This window comes from Barbus barbus, assembly GCF_936440315.1.
Source record: "Barbus barbus genome assembly, chromosome: 1".
In the NCBI taxonomy this organism is placed as follows: domain Eukaryota; kingdom Metazoa; phylum Chordata; class Actinopteri; order Cypriniformes; family Cyprinidae; genus Barbus; species Barbus barbus.
Genome location: NC_136729.1, coordinates 13,523,636 through 13,540,093, shown reverse-complemented (window position 1 = coordinate 13,540,093; position 16,458 = coordinate 13,523,636). Strand labels below are relative to the sequence as shown.

The 16,458-nt window shown below is 39.8% G+C and overlaps 1 protein-coding gene and 1 pseudogene across 2 annotated transcripts in view; one reads left to right on the top strand and one right to left on the bottom strand.

The window, feature by feature from the left end:
• The window catches only part of LOC306871418 (neuroligin-2-like), a gene marked incomplete at its 5' end in the record, with an annotated part of 123,299 nt that extends 118,053 nt beyond the window's left edge, over nucleotides 1-5,246 (top strand). The window contains one exon of the mRNA XM_079419330.1: nucleotides 1,178-5,246. Coding sequence (XP_079275456.1) covers nucleotides 1,178-2,009 — 832 coding nt within the window. The 3' untranslated portion in view covers nucleotides 2,010-5,246. The remainder of the gene's footprint in view (nucleotides 1-1,177) is intronic.
• A 1,115-nt stretch (nucleotides 5,247-6,361) lies between these two features.
• LOC306869871 (interferon-induced very large GTPase 1-like) lies at nucleotides 6,362-16,145 on the bottom strand (annotated as a pseudogene). The gene is made up of 5 exons: nucleotides 15,977-16,145; nucleotides 12,083-12,343; nucleotides 11,694-11,793; nucleotides 6,914-11,136; nucleotides 6,362-6,513 (listed from the first exon to the last, which is right to left on the bottom strand). The product of its transcript is annotated as an interferon-induced very large GTPase 1-like (transcript).
• Nucleotides 16,146-16,458: the final 313 nt, after the last annotated feature.

Genomic DNA, 16,458 nt, shown 5'->3' with positions numbered 1-16,458 from the left:
TAGTCATAACACATTTCTTTGAAATTATTTTTTTTTTCCGTATAATTCAATATGTGTATCATGATATTCATTTCATAAAATTAATAGGAAAGGAAATTTTCTTTTTCTGGATTTGTACATTTTTCATCAAAAATGGTGCTGCACAACAGAATTTGTATGCTGTACAAATTAAAACATGGTTGAAAATGTTTTGATATGATATGATATTAAAATTAAATTTGAGAAGTAGCCTACATTTTACTATACAACCCTAGTGAAAAAATAATATTCAGTAGTCAACATTTGAAGTGGAACAAAAAAGCTCATCAAATTTGTCCTAAGGCAAGAGCGCATTTTGGTTTTTAGCATTTAGGACAACTTTGATGAAAGTTTTTGATCCATTTTTTGATCAATGTTGACTAGTGGATTTAAAATACATCTATTTCATACTAAGTATAGTTCAAATCTATTACCATATTTACAGACATATCGCTTGAGACTTACTGATATAAAAATTATAATTAAACTTTATTTGGAGTACTATTTGTGTAAAATGCACATTTCTTATTATTAAGCATTAAAAATGTTTTAATGCCACTATTGGTGAGGATTGTATGATCTTTGATTAATATCGGTCTTATTTAAAGTGTCCCTATAGTATACTTGCAATAGTTCCACTTTAGCAAAGTCAAATATACTTCAGTATATCTTTAATTGGATTTCAGCACAACTTCTGCACAATTAAAGTGCAAAAGTACAAAATTAGTTCTTCCAATTTAGCAGACTTTAAGTATACCAGTTTAGTATACCAAAAGTACAATTGCAGGGTATTTTTATTAAGCACATAAATATTTACATGTATTTGTAGTATACTTAGCATGAAATAAATGTATATTTGTTTTTTCACTAGGGGACAGTAATACATTTCTGTCAAAAGTGTCAGTGATCTAGATTGTTTAGATGTTGGCTAAATATTCAAAATTTCTCAAAAGTTTATTACATTGTGATAATTTTTTTCACCAATAAATATCAAAATCTGTTATCACCTGGCCCCAATTCAAATTGTAGTTCTGTATCCTGTTTTAAATTCCAATTTGATTTAAAAAGGCTTCTCAATTAAAACAGTTCTGAGTGGCTCACAACATTGGTGTGGAATTCATAAAATACCCTTTTGACACAAGATATATGTTTTCTCTAGGGATCCCAACTTGCCTGTCCCTCAGGACACCAAGTTCATCCACACCAAGCCCAACCGCTTTGAGGAAGTGATCTGGACCAAGTTCAACTCTAAAGACAAGCAGTATCTCCACATTGGCCTGAAGCCTCGCATCCGGGACAACTACAGAGCAAATAAGGTTGCCTTCTGGCTGGAACTGGTTCCTCACCTCCACAACCTTCACGAGGAGGTCTTCAGCACAGCTACAACCCGGCTGCCTCCAGGAACCGCCCGTACCCCACACTGGAAGGGTCAGGGACCCCGAACGACACGCCATCCCATCCCAACCTTCCCTTCAGAACCGGACCCAGACAGCTCAGAGCCCCCTCGATTCCCTCCCTTCCCAAGCGACACCCGGGACTACTCTACAGAACTGAGCGTGACGGTAGCTGTCGGCGCATCGCTTCTCTTCCTCAACATCCTTGCCTTCGCCGCACTTTACTACAAGCGCGACAAACGGCACGAGGTGCGACGGCACCGCTTGTCCCCGCAGCGAGGCGTACCTGCTAATGACTTAGCACACAGCCAAGAGGAAGAGATCATGTCCCTGCAAATGAAGCACTCGGAGCACGACGCCCACCACGACATGGAGCCGCTGCGACCGCATGATATTTTACGCCCCACATGCCCACCCGACTACACATTGGCACTGAGGCGGGCGCCCGATGATGTTCCGCTCATGACCCCCAATACTATCACCATGATTCCCAGCACCATTACTGGCATGCAACCCCTCCATGCCTTCAACACCTTCCCTACAACCACCAGCCACAACAACACCTTACCCCACCCTCACTCCACCACCCGTGTATAGTAGCGCCCCCAAACGAGAGGACTAGCTCTCATACATATCCAGTTTTCTCTCTCTGTCCACCTTTTCAGGCTCCTAAACTTAAGATGCTCTCGGTTCGGCTGCCTAGAGCAGCGACTGCGCATCCTGTTGGCGTTCTCATAGACACAATCAAGGTTTCTAGAAGTTGTACACACTAGAGGAGCTCTGTTTGTAGACTCAACAGTGAGCAACAGATTTGGTCGGCAGTGTCAAGTCTTCGGCCTTGTACTGGATTCAACTTGCTGTTTGTTTTTACACATTGTTCTTAAAGAAATTGGGCGACTAAGCTGATCCTATGTCATGAGGGGAAATGATGATATTTACCCACTTTTCTTCTCTCACTAAATTGGCAGAGTGCAGATTTCATCCATCCTTTTTATCATCCTCCTTTGTTTTTCCATTACCAGCCCATTGCTCTCTGTCCGAATGTGATCTGTGTCCTTGGATTATGTTTTACATGAATCATAGGGGCATTCGATAAAAGGCAGAAGCTGGATATGTTGTGTTTACCTGCAGTCTTGTGTCAAGTATTAAATCATACCTTGTAACAAGAGATGCAGAGAATGAGAGAAAAGGACAGCGTCTGACAGAAGACGAAAACAAAAGTGCCAACATCCTCTCATTTTCTCTCGCTCTGCTCTGTGCGTGTCATTTTATCACACATATTTGACTTGACTATGTGTTGTTTCTTAGGAAGATTTTTGTATGTATAAATATAGAGACAAATATAAAAGAATGATATAAATATATATTTACATGGATTGCTCGGTGGGATCTATGCATGAAATATTTTAAAGCACCAAGAAGGACACTGAGCTGTAAACTCCCACAGCTTATTTGCATTTTTTTTTTTTTGAAGTTTGCTTGCTTAAAATGCCTACAGAAACCTTCTGTGCAGTGGTATTTTCATCAGTATTAGTCCAAATGTAACATCCTCCTCAGTCTGACCACTCTATAGGACGATATCCTCTCTCCACATCCAGAAAGAGAGCTATTGGCAATATTCTTTTAAATGCTTTTTGACATTCATATGCAGTTGTTGGTGCTATTATTTGACCATCAACCATGTAGTTCTCTACCAGAGCCATCTGTGATGGTCCGGACAGTTGCATAAATACAGCAAATAACGAATGCACATGTAGCTTTGCATCTCTTTTATGGGCCTCTGACGGTTATATTTCTTAAATGCAAATTATATTTCTCTCTTTCTCTCTCTGTGGCCTCTCTCGTTCTATCTCTGTCCTTACTCTTTCAGTTCAACATTGTTTAGTTTTTGACAACCAAGTTTAATAAGCATCTTTTTGTGTATTTGTGCGTGTGCACACATAAAGAGTGTGTTTTCTTGGTGATAGCTAGGTGTCCTGTACATTTGTGTTGATGTGAATGTGTGAGGTAAGAGAATATGTGACAGAGAGGCACAACGAGAGAGAAAAGTAGACTTCTGAGTTTTTTTCAATCCTCTTTCATAACACAGAAATCTCCTTCATCTGTGGCCCTCTATCATTCAGGAAAACCTACATGGTCATTTTACATACAGAACAGTTGGGAAGAGTCTGGAAGCACTCCTAATATAAGTTTGATGTGTTTACCCACATCTCTACATATCTCACATCTTTCTGCACTGCACACTTGACCTTTTTGACAAGGTTATGACAAGCACAGCAATTAGTGGTGGTGGCAAACCAGATCTATATATGACAAATCTTACAGATTGTTTCTTCAGAATACATGTTCAGGTTAAAGAAAGAATGGCTCAGAATCACTGGACAGTAACTGCAGGATTAACACGATCACTTATGTTCTCTTCATGCCTTAGGCATATTTTTCTGCCACTGCTGTGTGTCATGGGAGGATGACAGTTTGTGTCAGGAAATGCTTTTGTCTCACTGTTGGCTCAGTTTGCCAGTGTATTGAGTCTGAGATGCCCAGGTCCATCATGATGGAGCAAGAACTAACACCAGTATGCTGCACAATGTACTAAACATGAACCGACTATGAGCAAACATGCTGGAGGTTCAGTCATGAAAACAGAACTTTCTTCTGCGGTGTGGACTGAAAACAACAACAGCTGGACAATAAACGAAGGGAGACTGTAACAAACTTCAGTTGCAGGTACCTTCTGGAGATCCGAGAGTGTAGGTTGGACCTGTGGATATGTACCATCTGTGGACTTTTGTGTGGTTGTAGGTATAACTGAACTCCATTTTAAACCAACTATGAGGAGTTGACTAGAGCTGCGTACAAAACAACCTCAGTTCTAATAATCGATGCTGTTTTAAGAGATGAGTTCCGACTCTTTTGTTATTTCTCACGTTTGTTTTTGTACACTCAACCACTAGAGTGTAATGTCGTGGTACATACAGAATAAAGACTCTACATCCATTACGAGCCATTCATTGGGTCTTCAGTTGGCGTACAGTGAGAGAAGGAGAAATAGAAATGAACTGTACATTTTTAAGTGTAAGAACAAATCAACTGAAAATATTTGTAAATATTCAGTTACTTGTTTAAATGTTTTGTTTGGTTTTATTTTCTTTTGGTTTTGTTTTTTCTTTCTGGTCGAATGAAATTTGAAATACTTTGTGACCAGGACAACAGGTGCGAGTTCTAATTCAGCCCCCAGCAAAATTGATGAATCTCGTTGGTTAAATTCACTTTCTGCTGCTTTATTTAGTTTTGAGATCAGAGGATGGAAATGATGCATTGCTCATATATTTGAGCATAAAGAGATTGTGTATTATGTAGCATACCAGTGTCACTTGAATCATCACAGCTAGTCATATTTCTGCACAAGTATGATTGGCTGTTCGTTTCAGATACAGATCCTGCCAGTTTTCAAAAATCTTTGATATGGAGATGGGCTGGAACGTCCAGTTTATTTAAGCAAAAGAAGCACTGGAAACCATGGTGGTTATGAGAAGTTTTTCATCTGCCATAAATTTCTTGTAGCATTGAATTCTTACCAAAAGGTGGTAGAGATTTTATGAAATATCTAAAACAGGGGAAAGTGTTGTTTTACTGGGTCCTAAAGCAAATTTACACCTGTTGCCCTGTTTTACTATATATGTTCAGAATCAGAACGCCACACTTGATGAAGAATAAACATGTTAATAATGGATTTAAAAAAAGAAAAGGTAAAAAATATAAATAAGGTGATGATATTTCTCTTTATTTAGAAGTTATTACACACTGTATGCTGTGAACATTAAAGAAATTCATAGCCAGAAAACAGACTCTGTTTCCTTTTCATCAAATTACCAATTATTTAAATGACTCATTTGCTTCCCTGAACATTCAATGAACACCACTGTGATCGTAAGCTACATAACAAAATCCATAAAAGACATAGTAGCGGAATCAATGTCATTTAGGAATAATAACTCATAGGTGTTTGGATTAGGATATTGTAAAACATAATTGTACAGTTCTACATTACATAGCTTATAACATTTGCATTTATTTATTTAGCAAGCACTTAATTCCAAGGCTGTTTAATTGGTTACATTAAATTGTCAAAAACGATAATACATCAAAATCAGTACATATATATTAAAAACAATATTTTTTTTTTATTATTCATAGTTTAGAATTCTGCTTCCAAGGATTACAAAAGTATTAACTATATATTTTCTGTAGTATATAATTATAAAAAAAATTTAAAAAGAATGACTAAAGCAGATTATTTCGACAACAAACAGGGAATTAAAACATATTTTCATTAAATAACACACTTAGAAAAAAATGACCAATCTATGAAACTTTTCATCATTGTACTGTATGTTGCACATTGTAATATGACATTTTTCTTTCTACTAGTTAAAACTCTCTTTCACATTGATATGATTAACTCATGTTCATTTTCAATTCCTAATTGCAAGTATTGTTGGTTACTGGAACATAGCTGAAACCATTTGGAGGTAATCAATTGCATTTTTCAATCAGTGTGAGAGTGGAGCCAAATCAATGAATCTATGATTGCAAAACAAAATAAGGTTACACTTTATTTCGAAAGTCCACTTTAGACATTCTGCTAACTATAAGTAACTTTGTAACTACGTGTCAACTAATTCTCATTAATTTGCAACTACATGTCTACTAACTCTCAGTAGGGTAGGTTTAGGGTTAGTAGAATAAGTTTACATATACTTGCAAAGTTTCTATACTCAGTATGTTGTATGTTGTGGACCCATCAAAATAAAGTGTTAGAAGATATGAAGCAGACAGTCTACTAATACTCTAATGACTGCTAGTAGACATGTAGTTGCAAAGTTACTTACTATTAGTAGAATGTCTAAAGTGGACTATCGAAATAAAGTGTTACCCAAAATAATTATTTATTTGATGCTGAAAGACTCTTTTAAACTGTTCTCTGCTTGCTGCTTTGTGATGGATTTCCAGGTCAAGGGTATGTCAGCAGGAAGAGCATTGTATTCTTCAGCAAACTTAGTGCTGAAACGGGCCATCACATATTTCCAGTAGTCTGAGGCTGTTTAATTGGTTACATTAAATTGTCAAAAACGATAATACATCGTTAACAAAACGTTCGTAGGAGCTGATATATTTCACATACTGTTCAAACTTATCTTCATTCACAAGTTGTTTTAGGAGTGAGTACTGGAAAAATGCACGAGTGCTGAATTGAAACGCATTTTTTCCTTGAAGCATTTTGTCAACAATGTCTGGACACAAGGAACTGTAGATGAATGTCTCAACTGCAGGCATCAAGCACAGTTTAGTGAATTCTTCAGCCTTTCTCTGACACTGATCATGATACAGGTCCTTGAAATCATTGCGATATTTGTTTTTATACTGATCAAGGCATCTACGTGGGTCATTCTCCTTAATGAAACAATCATGCATGTCTTGAAATGTGCCGTTTCAGGGACAGTTCAAATGCTAGGATCCGCTGGGATGTGCCAGTCTGGAAAGATTTCTCTGTATCTTTTGTAAGGATGATAGTTATAATTAGTTTCAAAACACTTAAAATGAGTTTCACTGTGGACATCTGTTGAGCATATATTATTCACAAATTTTTTTATTGTTTTCATATCTATATCGGCCAAGTCCCTTAGGTCTGTGAACTGAAGCGCAGTGATCAATGTGGGCTTCTCCACCAGCCTCACATGGAGCTTTGCAGAATGGACACTGTTTCCCACATCCAAACACACGCTTGAAGAGCTCATCCTGGGGTTTCATTTTGAACATGCAACGTTTGATCTGTATATTGACTTTCTTCAGTTGTTCCTTCAGTGTCTGTTCCATCTCCTCCACAGATTTAGTTAGCCAGCTTGCAAATGGCTCTTGAGAAGCATTGTTTAGGACTATCACTGTTTCTAGAGCATCTTTGGGAATTATAAGCTTTTGTCCAAGCTTCCTGCATATGCACTGGATGAATCCTTTGATACCCTCTTCATTTGTTTCATTCTGTGTCATTTTGACAGCTTCTAGTATCTCATTTGTGATTCCTTTAAGGTGACATTCCTCCAACTCAGACACTTCATGGTGATTCGAAAACTGTTTGGTGATTTGATCTAATATCCAGCCCTTAACAAAACATTCGTAGGAGCTGATATATTTCACATACTGTTCAAACTTATCTTCATTCACAAGTTGTTTTAGGAGTGAGTACTGGAAAAATGCATGAGTGCTGAATTGAAACGCATTTTTTCCCTGAAGCATTTTGTCAACAATGTCTGGACACAAGGAACTGTAGATGAATGTCTCAACTGCAGGCATCAAGCACAGTTTAGTGAATTCTTCAGCCTTTCTCTGACACTGATCATGATACAGGTCCTTGAAATCATTGCGATATTTGTTTTTATACTGATCAAGGCATCTACGTGGGTCATTCTCCTTAATGAAACAATCATGCATGTCTTGAAATGCTCTCGCAGAAAACCCACAAATGTGCCGTTTCAGGGACAGTTCAAATTCATCTGAAAGCCCCATATTCTTGTTGGACATAAATCTGTCATCAATTATGTGTAAGATCTCCTGAATGTAAGTGTCATGGTAATCTGAATGCCTTGCAGTCTTCTCCTGGACAAACTGAGAGCATGTGTGAATGATATTATCTGCTAAATTCTGTAGGTCCATTGCATAGTTGTCATTAAACATGCGTTTCAACCACCTTTTGTAAAAGACTTCTTTAGTGACTTTGAACACCCCTTTTCCACAGTCCATCAGATTCACTGTACTTAACTGTTCAGCAACAGAACTTCCCTTCTGTTTCATGTTTTCTCGAAGTTGCCAAAAAACAAAATCAAAAATATTTATTTGCTTCAATCCAGTAAACGACAGCTCATTTATTGTTTCTTGCCAGATTTGTCCAAAACATCTGTCAAGCTGCTCATCTGTCATATGTGCATCACTTTCTGAGCTGTTGTTTTTGCGTAACTCCTCCAGTAGGCCCAGCACTTTTTTCTCCATTGTATCAGTGAATGTTTTCTTGATGTTATCCAGATTGTTCATCCCTCTCCTAATGTCCACTGTTGCCTCAAGCTGTGTCCGCAGAGAGCTCTCTGTTTCCCTCCTGAGAGATTTTACACTGCTCACAAAGTCTTCTTTGTACTTTTCCACAAGGTAGACGTGACCCTCTGTTTGTTCAAAGGTTTTTTGAAAGATATTTTGAAAGGTTTTCCATTGTGATCTTTTCTAATGAGTCGAGCTTTGTGACAGCTTCTTGTTTCAGTTTGCATAAAAGATCTTTTAGATCTGACTTGTCTGATTTAAGTTTGCCCATCTCAAAATTTGACACTCTGATTTCAGCTACTATTAACCAAGCGTGCATATCCTTCTTGAAAGACCATTCCCATTTATGAAATTCTGTGCACAGTCTCATGTATGCATCAGCCACCAAGCTATTCCTGAAGCTAAGTATGAAATTTATTTGACTGCATTCCACAAGCTTTTTGTCCACTCCAAAAATTCTGTTATGGTGTTTCCAGACGTTTTGAGTTTGCATTTTTCAATTACATCAATCATGTTCTTTTTAAGCTCATAGACAGCCTCAGAGTAGCCAGCATTCACTGGTGCCATTGGAGGATTTCCATGCCAGAGTCCAGGAATATACCAATTGCAAGTCTCTGGATCATACTCCATCACATCAGTAAACATTTTATAATCTTCCTTGTTCTCCATTTTAGCAGCTGCCTCTGTCATCTCATTCAGCTGCTCCAGCAGAAGCTTTCGGTCTCTCATGTTTTTGTCATGGGCTGATACATCAGCAACATTTTGATGGACAAATTGACAACTGGGTTTTTTCCCTATTTCTGTCATTCTGAGGAAAGCATGGACCACAATCTGTAAAATATCCTTCATCTCTGTGAAATTCTCCATTGCAATATTAATGATTGTGATATCACTCAATCCAACAACAAGTGTGGCTAATGCATTGTCATGTTCATGACTATCATCTAGTTTTGCCAGCTCTGGAGATTTCAGACCTTCTGTGTCAATTATCACTAAATAATCACAGCCAAGTTTTGTCTTGATGTCCTCTTCGACTTTGATCAGCTGCATAAAAGCTCCTCTGGTGCATCTTCCACTGCTGACTGCAAACTGAACTCCAAACATGGTGTTCAGCAGGGTGGACTTCCCTGTGCTCTGGACACCTAAAACTGTGACTACCATGATTTTATTATTTGGCTGCCCCAAAGAGTTTAAATACATAAGCACATCACTAACCCATCTGAGAGGAATATTTGACGCATCTCTATCAACAAGTTCCAGAGGGAAGCCATTTAACATCAGCTCAGCACATAGCCGAGGTAAGTGGAGCATTTGTTGACGTGGTTCTAAGTTTTCGGGAAGCGACACCGCAGCTTCATATAGTTGGCCCATTTCACGCAGGAAGTGCTCTATGCCTAAAGAACTGTTAGAGATCTGTTGGTCAAGCTTTGCAATTTCCTCTTTATTTTCTAACAGTTGCTGACACTTTTCTTTGTACCGCTCTCGGAGGTCAGAGAGACTTTTTCGGGAGAGATTGTCAAGTTTCATCCGCATCCACTTCAAGAAGTATGACCTCTCCTTTGAGTTTGATAGTGCACTTACAAAACAGGTCATGGCCTCCGAGATATCATATTTACTCTGCTGTTTCCTGTGTTCAGTCTTTTTAATCTGAAGATCACTCTTGTATATCTCTATGTTTTGATCACCAGCTTTCCGGAGTCTGCATTCCTCTTTTTCCAGTTTTGACAAATCTTTCCATATTTTACCCTGGAGGGGAAGCTGATTATCTTTGAACTGCAGTGTGTCCTGTATATTTTTCGTCAAGACATGTGCATTATTTTTTGCTTTCTGACATTCCTGGATGTCTTCATCAACTAAAATTCCAAGTTCATGTGCTATAGAGTCCATTCCCTCCAGACGTGCTTTGTTGGAATTATTATTAATTATGTGATTTACTGAAGAATGCAGATTTTTAACAAAATTTGCATCATTTTGATAGGTCTTCAGAATTATGTTGTTTTTCTTCAAATTCATTTCAAAGGCTGTCCTTTTCAGCTGCTCCAAATCAAATGCTTTTTTTTGTACATTGCCCACTAAAAAAAACTGTGCTTTAGCATGTTGGTTGGTGAGTAACTTGTAGTCTGTGTCCAAATTGTCAAAGAACACAAAAACTGCAGTGGAGGTCTGGCATAGGAATGAGTACTCTGTTTCAAAGGTCCTGATGTCGCCTCTCAAGTTTGCAACAGCCACGGGTTCAGGAAAAACATCAATGTTTTTGTTTCCACAAGGTAGATACCAACTCATCTCAACTAACCCATTTGATATCTTTCTTGGAACATCTCTGCAATCCATATCACGATGTATAAAAATGTCATGATACTGCTGAGGGTTGCTGAGCAATTTGTTTAAGATCTGAGATTTAGAAATGCTGCAATCACCAAGTCTAACAAAAGACACTAGGGAGAGCTCAAAGTGAACAATTCTCTCCTCCACAAAGCCTCTTGGGTCTGACAAGGAATGAGGTCTACATTTTTTCACAATATCTCTCATAGCCCAAAGCATTAACATACACCGTTGAGTGTCAGAGTTTGGAAGAAGCAAAGGAACAGAGAACTGACACATTGACATTTTTGAGACCATTTCCTGTTGGAGGAAACGTCTTAGGTTACTTATGTAACCCTAGTTCCTCGAGGGAACGAGACGCTGCGTCAACGACGCTTTGGGGAACGCCAACAGCGTAACCGGCTCTGAATACCAATCAAATCTGTCCAGAAATGGGAAGAGACGTCACGGGCGAGGTGACGTAATGACCAGCTGGTATAAAAGCACGTGCGGGGAAACCGGCATCAGCTTCTAGAATGAAGCAAGCGAAGTGTGGCTCCGTGACGCAGCGTCTCGTTCCCTCGAGGAACTAGGGTTACACAAGTAACCTAAGACGTTCCTCTTCAGGAACTCGAGCTGCGTCAACGACGCTTTGGGGAACGAGATACCAACGGCTCCAGACTTCCACACTCCTGCCCTGTGTGTCCAAAAAAGGCGCACAGCTAGGGCAAGAGAATGGAAGAACAATGAATGAGTGAACCGTGACAGTTTGTTTCTGTTGCAAAAAAAATCTTAATTTGTTTCTACTCTATTTATAAAAAATAAAAAAAATGTTGTTCAATTCTATAAAAATTAAGCATATCAATGTTTGTAATGAAGTTTACTATATTATACTCACTGGTTTGGGCATATGTGACTGCTTCTTTACTTCTGTTGCCATTTGGAAGTACTTTAGTAATGTGAAAAGAGTTCCTTGTATGACTTCTTTCCAGGACTTAGGTCACAGAAAGTCACAGTTCTTGAATTTGTTATCTCTTCCTGATAGCTTCTTCCATTCTGGCTGCAAGCAACATGAAACGTCTTCTCCTCACAGCCAGATGCATCCCAAATAGGAGAAACAGATGTATGCCCACACTCTCAACCTTGACGTTTTCAGGTGGGATTGGCCCTGCAATGAAAACAATACAAATATTTATATTCTTCTTTCTTTTCTTAGTCAAAGACTAAAGACACACTATACAATTCTAAGTTCATACTGCATAGACAGACTGAAAGACAATTACTGGTGCACGCAGTCACTTTAACGCCCACACTGCGTTTTCCATTGTCTGATACTGAAACAAGGTTGAAAGTGTACTCAGTCCCTGGACACAGATCTTCCACCTCTATGGTTGAGGCATTTGTGATATTAGTGGTCTTTGTAGATGTGAGACTATAGTAGGTCAACTCAAATGTAGATATGTTGTTGTCTGGACTATCCCAAGCAAGAGTAACAGAACTGGTCCCAATAAGATGCACTGAAATTTCATTTGGTGCAGGGATATCTGTGGAAACAAGAACAATACAAATTTTTAACATTTCAAAAGTATCGTCAGTACTGATTAGTTTAAAACAGTCAGTGTGCATTGACCAATGCTTTATATGTCATTCATCAACACAGATGTTTAAGAAGAGGTACAAACATGTCAAGCCTGTCAGATGCAAGGTAAGTTATTTTCTTCTTTGTAATAATATGCACTGATGCATTATGCACAATAAGACCAAAAAGGTGAAAAGAGGGTTCATTTTGATTTCAGTCAGAAAGTATTAAAATTGTATATCCACTTCTTGGCATAAAGTCATCCAAATCCACATTTAAAACAAACTATAATAATGGGGGAAAAAGTTGCTAACAGCTGTATAAAGTAAACATTAATTTAAACTGTGGTCAACATCACAGTCTCAAAGATGCATATATATTCCTGATTCAAGAGTATTTTTTTTACCTTGTAACTTGGAAACATCTTCCTTTTGATATGACTCAACAGCATGTACTCCTGAAGTAAATGTTTGATGTTCGTCTTCAAGGTATTTACTAGAATCTGCAAATTTCTTAATTTGAACATTTTTAAAACATTAGTATCATGCAAACTCAGGTTTACCAAGGCTAAATTTGACTTAAATTATTATTAAGTGTGTACAACTCTCAATGACTAATCTAAGGCACATCATTTGCAAACAATGGGCCTCATTCATGAAACATTCTTAAATATATAAATTCCGAGTAATTTCCCGAAAACTCTCCTCCGGATTCACAAACGCTTCGTAAACGTCCGATTTGATAGTTAAACGTGTATGTTAATGAATTCCAATCATTCGTATAGGGCGCTCATGCACACTCATTCACAATTAGCATAATCCCCACCTATGAATTACAGCTGTGCAAATTTCGTGTCCCAGAATGCAGTGGAAAATTTTGTCTACTTTCTCAGGTTTGACTCCAATATATTGCAAAAAAAGACTAATAGGCCATATGACTAACAATACATGTTCAATAACGTGTCCACCAAAGCATTTTTAGTAGGGGTGGCACGGTACACAGATGTCACGGTTCGGTACGTACCTCGGTTTGGGGGTTACGGTTCAATATGATTTCAGTACAACAGAAAAAAACAACAAATCTACTATCCTCGGTTTCTTTTCATTTATTTTGAACAGAGAGTAATACAGTAGTATTGCTAAATATTATATTACATTATATATATATATATATATATATATATATATATAATCTGCAGTACATGTATACATACAAGGAATAAATTCTTGAAATATATTTGATTCAGAAAAATAAAAAAAACTGTGCGACAAGTAACATAGCCTATATATCCTGAGTTTTAGTTCATTTTTGTGATAGGCTTAATTTGTTCACAGAAAGGAAACTCAAATGGCAGAAAGCCTATTTGTTTTCTTTATTTTATAAAAACACAATGTTTTGATTTCATTGTGAGTGTGCACAAATAAAAGCAGACCTTTATACAGTGATGCATTATTAAGACGATAAGTGTTTAAAGTTTATTCTGCTGGTATAAGGAAACAGCTGAAGTGATCGCGTCGCACGCACACACACACACACACACACACCAATAAACATCAGTTCCAGCATTGCTAAAGTTGGTACTTTATCAGAATAAAATACAGTGAACCAAACATCAGCACGCCCGCCTCTGTGTCACCGTTGGAAAGCGACTGAAGTACAAAGCCTATAATTTACATAATAAATAATAGTTTAGCATTCAGATACGTTACATCGCAAATATGGAAAGTTTATGGAATATTTGGATTTGTGCCGAATGAGAGAGATAGGATACACAAGCACAAAGCTCCATTTCGCAAACAGTTGAGTGCACAGTCCTTTAAAGTATACTCCTTTGTCAGTCTATGTCAGAGACACATTCAGATTCAGCACATGGTTATTGTCTGGGGGCTTTGTTTTCAACTCATGGCATCCGCTGTTCTTCTGTTGGCGGTTATCAAACCACTGCTGGCACCCCCTTCTGGATTGGGGGTGAATTGCCTGTGCATGGATTTTTGTCGCCACCAGCCGATGAAAGTTTTCGAGGCCTCCGCTTTCCAGAACTCTGCTGGGACAGTCTGTGAGTGGTAGGCCCTAGGTGAGCCTCCTTAGAAGATCCCAGCGTGTGGAGTGTAATAGGCCTCCTCTCGATCTAGAGAGTCGTCATGCTGAGGCCTCCGCTCCAAGAGCCCAACCGTTTTGGCGAGTATTGTCAGGTCTCCTCTCGCTACAGAGAGTCTTTGAGGCCTCCGCTCACCGGAGCACGAGGAAACTGTACACCCTGAAGTGGACGTTTCACTTCATGGTGCGGAGGTCGCCAGCTCGACCCAGTCAACTGCCTGATTGGTACAGTTCTGGAGTTTTTGCAGGCCCATTCCTCCGCAGGGTTAACCCACTCCACCCTGAAGGTCTACGTGGTGGCGTTATTGGCCTACTGCGCCCCTCTTGGTGGCCAGTCAGTGGGCAGACACCCCCTTGTTACACGTTTCCTCCAGAGCGCCAGAGCTCCACTGGGGCAGTTATGTGAGTGGTAAGTGAACCTCCTCAATGTATGTCAAGAGTATGAGGTGTAGTAGGCCTCCTCTCAACTTAGAGAGTCGTCATGCTGAGGCCTCTGATCCAAAAGCTTGGCTGTCTCGAAGAGTGTCGTCAGGCCTCCTCTTGCTAGAGATTTAGAGGCCTCCGCTCGCCAGAGCTCTGCTGGGGCAGTTATGTAAGTGGTAGGCCCTAGTGAGCCTCCTTACAAGGTGTCCAGCGTATGGAGTGTAGTAGGTCTCCTCTCGATCTAGAGAGTCGTCATGCTGAGGCCTCCGCTCCAAGAGCTTGATTGTTTTGACAAGTGTCGTCAGGCCTCATCTCGCTACAGAGAGTTTTAGAGGCCTTCGCTCGCCAGAGCTCCGCTGGGGCAGTTATGTGAGTGGTAGGTGACCTCATCACAGGATGCCCAGCGTGTGGAGTGTAGTAGGCCTCCTCTCAATCAAATAGAGAGTTGCCATCTTTAGGCCTCCACTCCAAGAGTTCGACTGTTTCGGAGAGTGTCGTCAGGCCTCCTCTTGCTACAGAGAGTTTTTGAGGCCTCCGCTCACCGGAGTACGAGGAAACTGTACGCCCTGAAGTGGAAGTGCCACTTCATGGTGCGGTTGCCAGCTCGACCCAGTCAACTGCCCGATTGGTACAGTTCTGAAGTTTTTGCAGGCCCGTTCCTCCACAGGGTTAACCCACTCCAACCTGAAGGTCTACGTGGCGGCATTATTGGCCTACCACGCACCTCTTGGTGGGCAGACACACCCTTGATACACGTTTCCTCCAGAGGCTGAGGCCTCTGACCAGAGAGCTATGCTATGAGGTGGATCAGGATGCTATTCCATAGCCTCGAGTCCTCCGATCTCCCCTCTTCTTGGGGGTCAAGACTCACTTCTCCCCCTCCCACTTTAGCTTTGGTACTGGCCGCCGTGGCTTGCTGCATCGAAGCACAGAATTTGAACCAGCCGTAGATGCTATCTGGTTCATCAACGGGCCAGGTACGGCAGCGCTTTAGCTTGACGTGTTTGATATATCGTTCCTAATGCGTCATAGCTACGCAGCATCGAGTGAACCTATGAAAGAGAACATCTCGGGTTACTTGCATAACCCATGTTCTCTGAGTAGGGAACGAGACGCTGCGTCCACTGCCAAGCTCCTCGCTCTCCTGACAAGTGGCCTTTTTCGGCAGAGAAATCTGAGGAGCAGATGGCATGTTCACCAGTATAGGGATGGAGACGTAAGAACGTTGAGAACGGTATCCGCGCCATCAGCCAATGAATTGGCGTGATTCTATCAGGGCTTCAGACAATCTGCACACCCAGAGGGAATTCCCAATGCGTCATAACTACGCAGCGTCTCGTTCCCTACTCAGAGAACATGGGTTACGTAAGTAACATATTACTAGTATCTCATTTTGAAGAATAATACTGAATATAAAAATGCAGTAACCAGTCATATTAACTTCTCTATTGTTGTTCAGTTCTTGTAAATGTAGGATGATTGGTTGGTGTAGTATTTGTCCCACTCCTCCTCCATTGATTGGACGGTTGGCTAAAAAGTGACAGTGACAAGCGCCAAAGC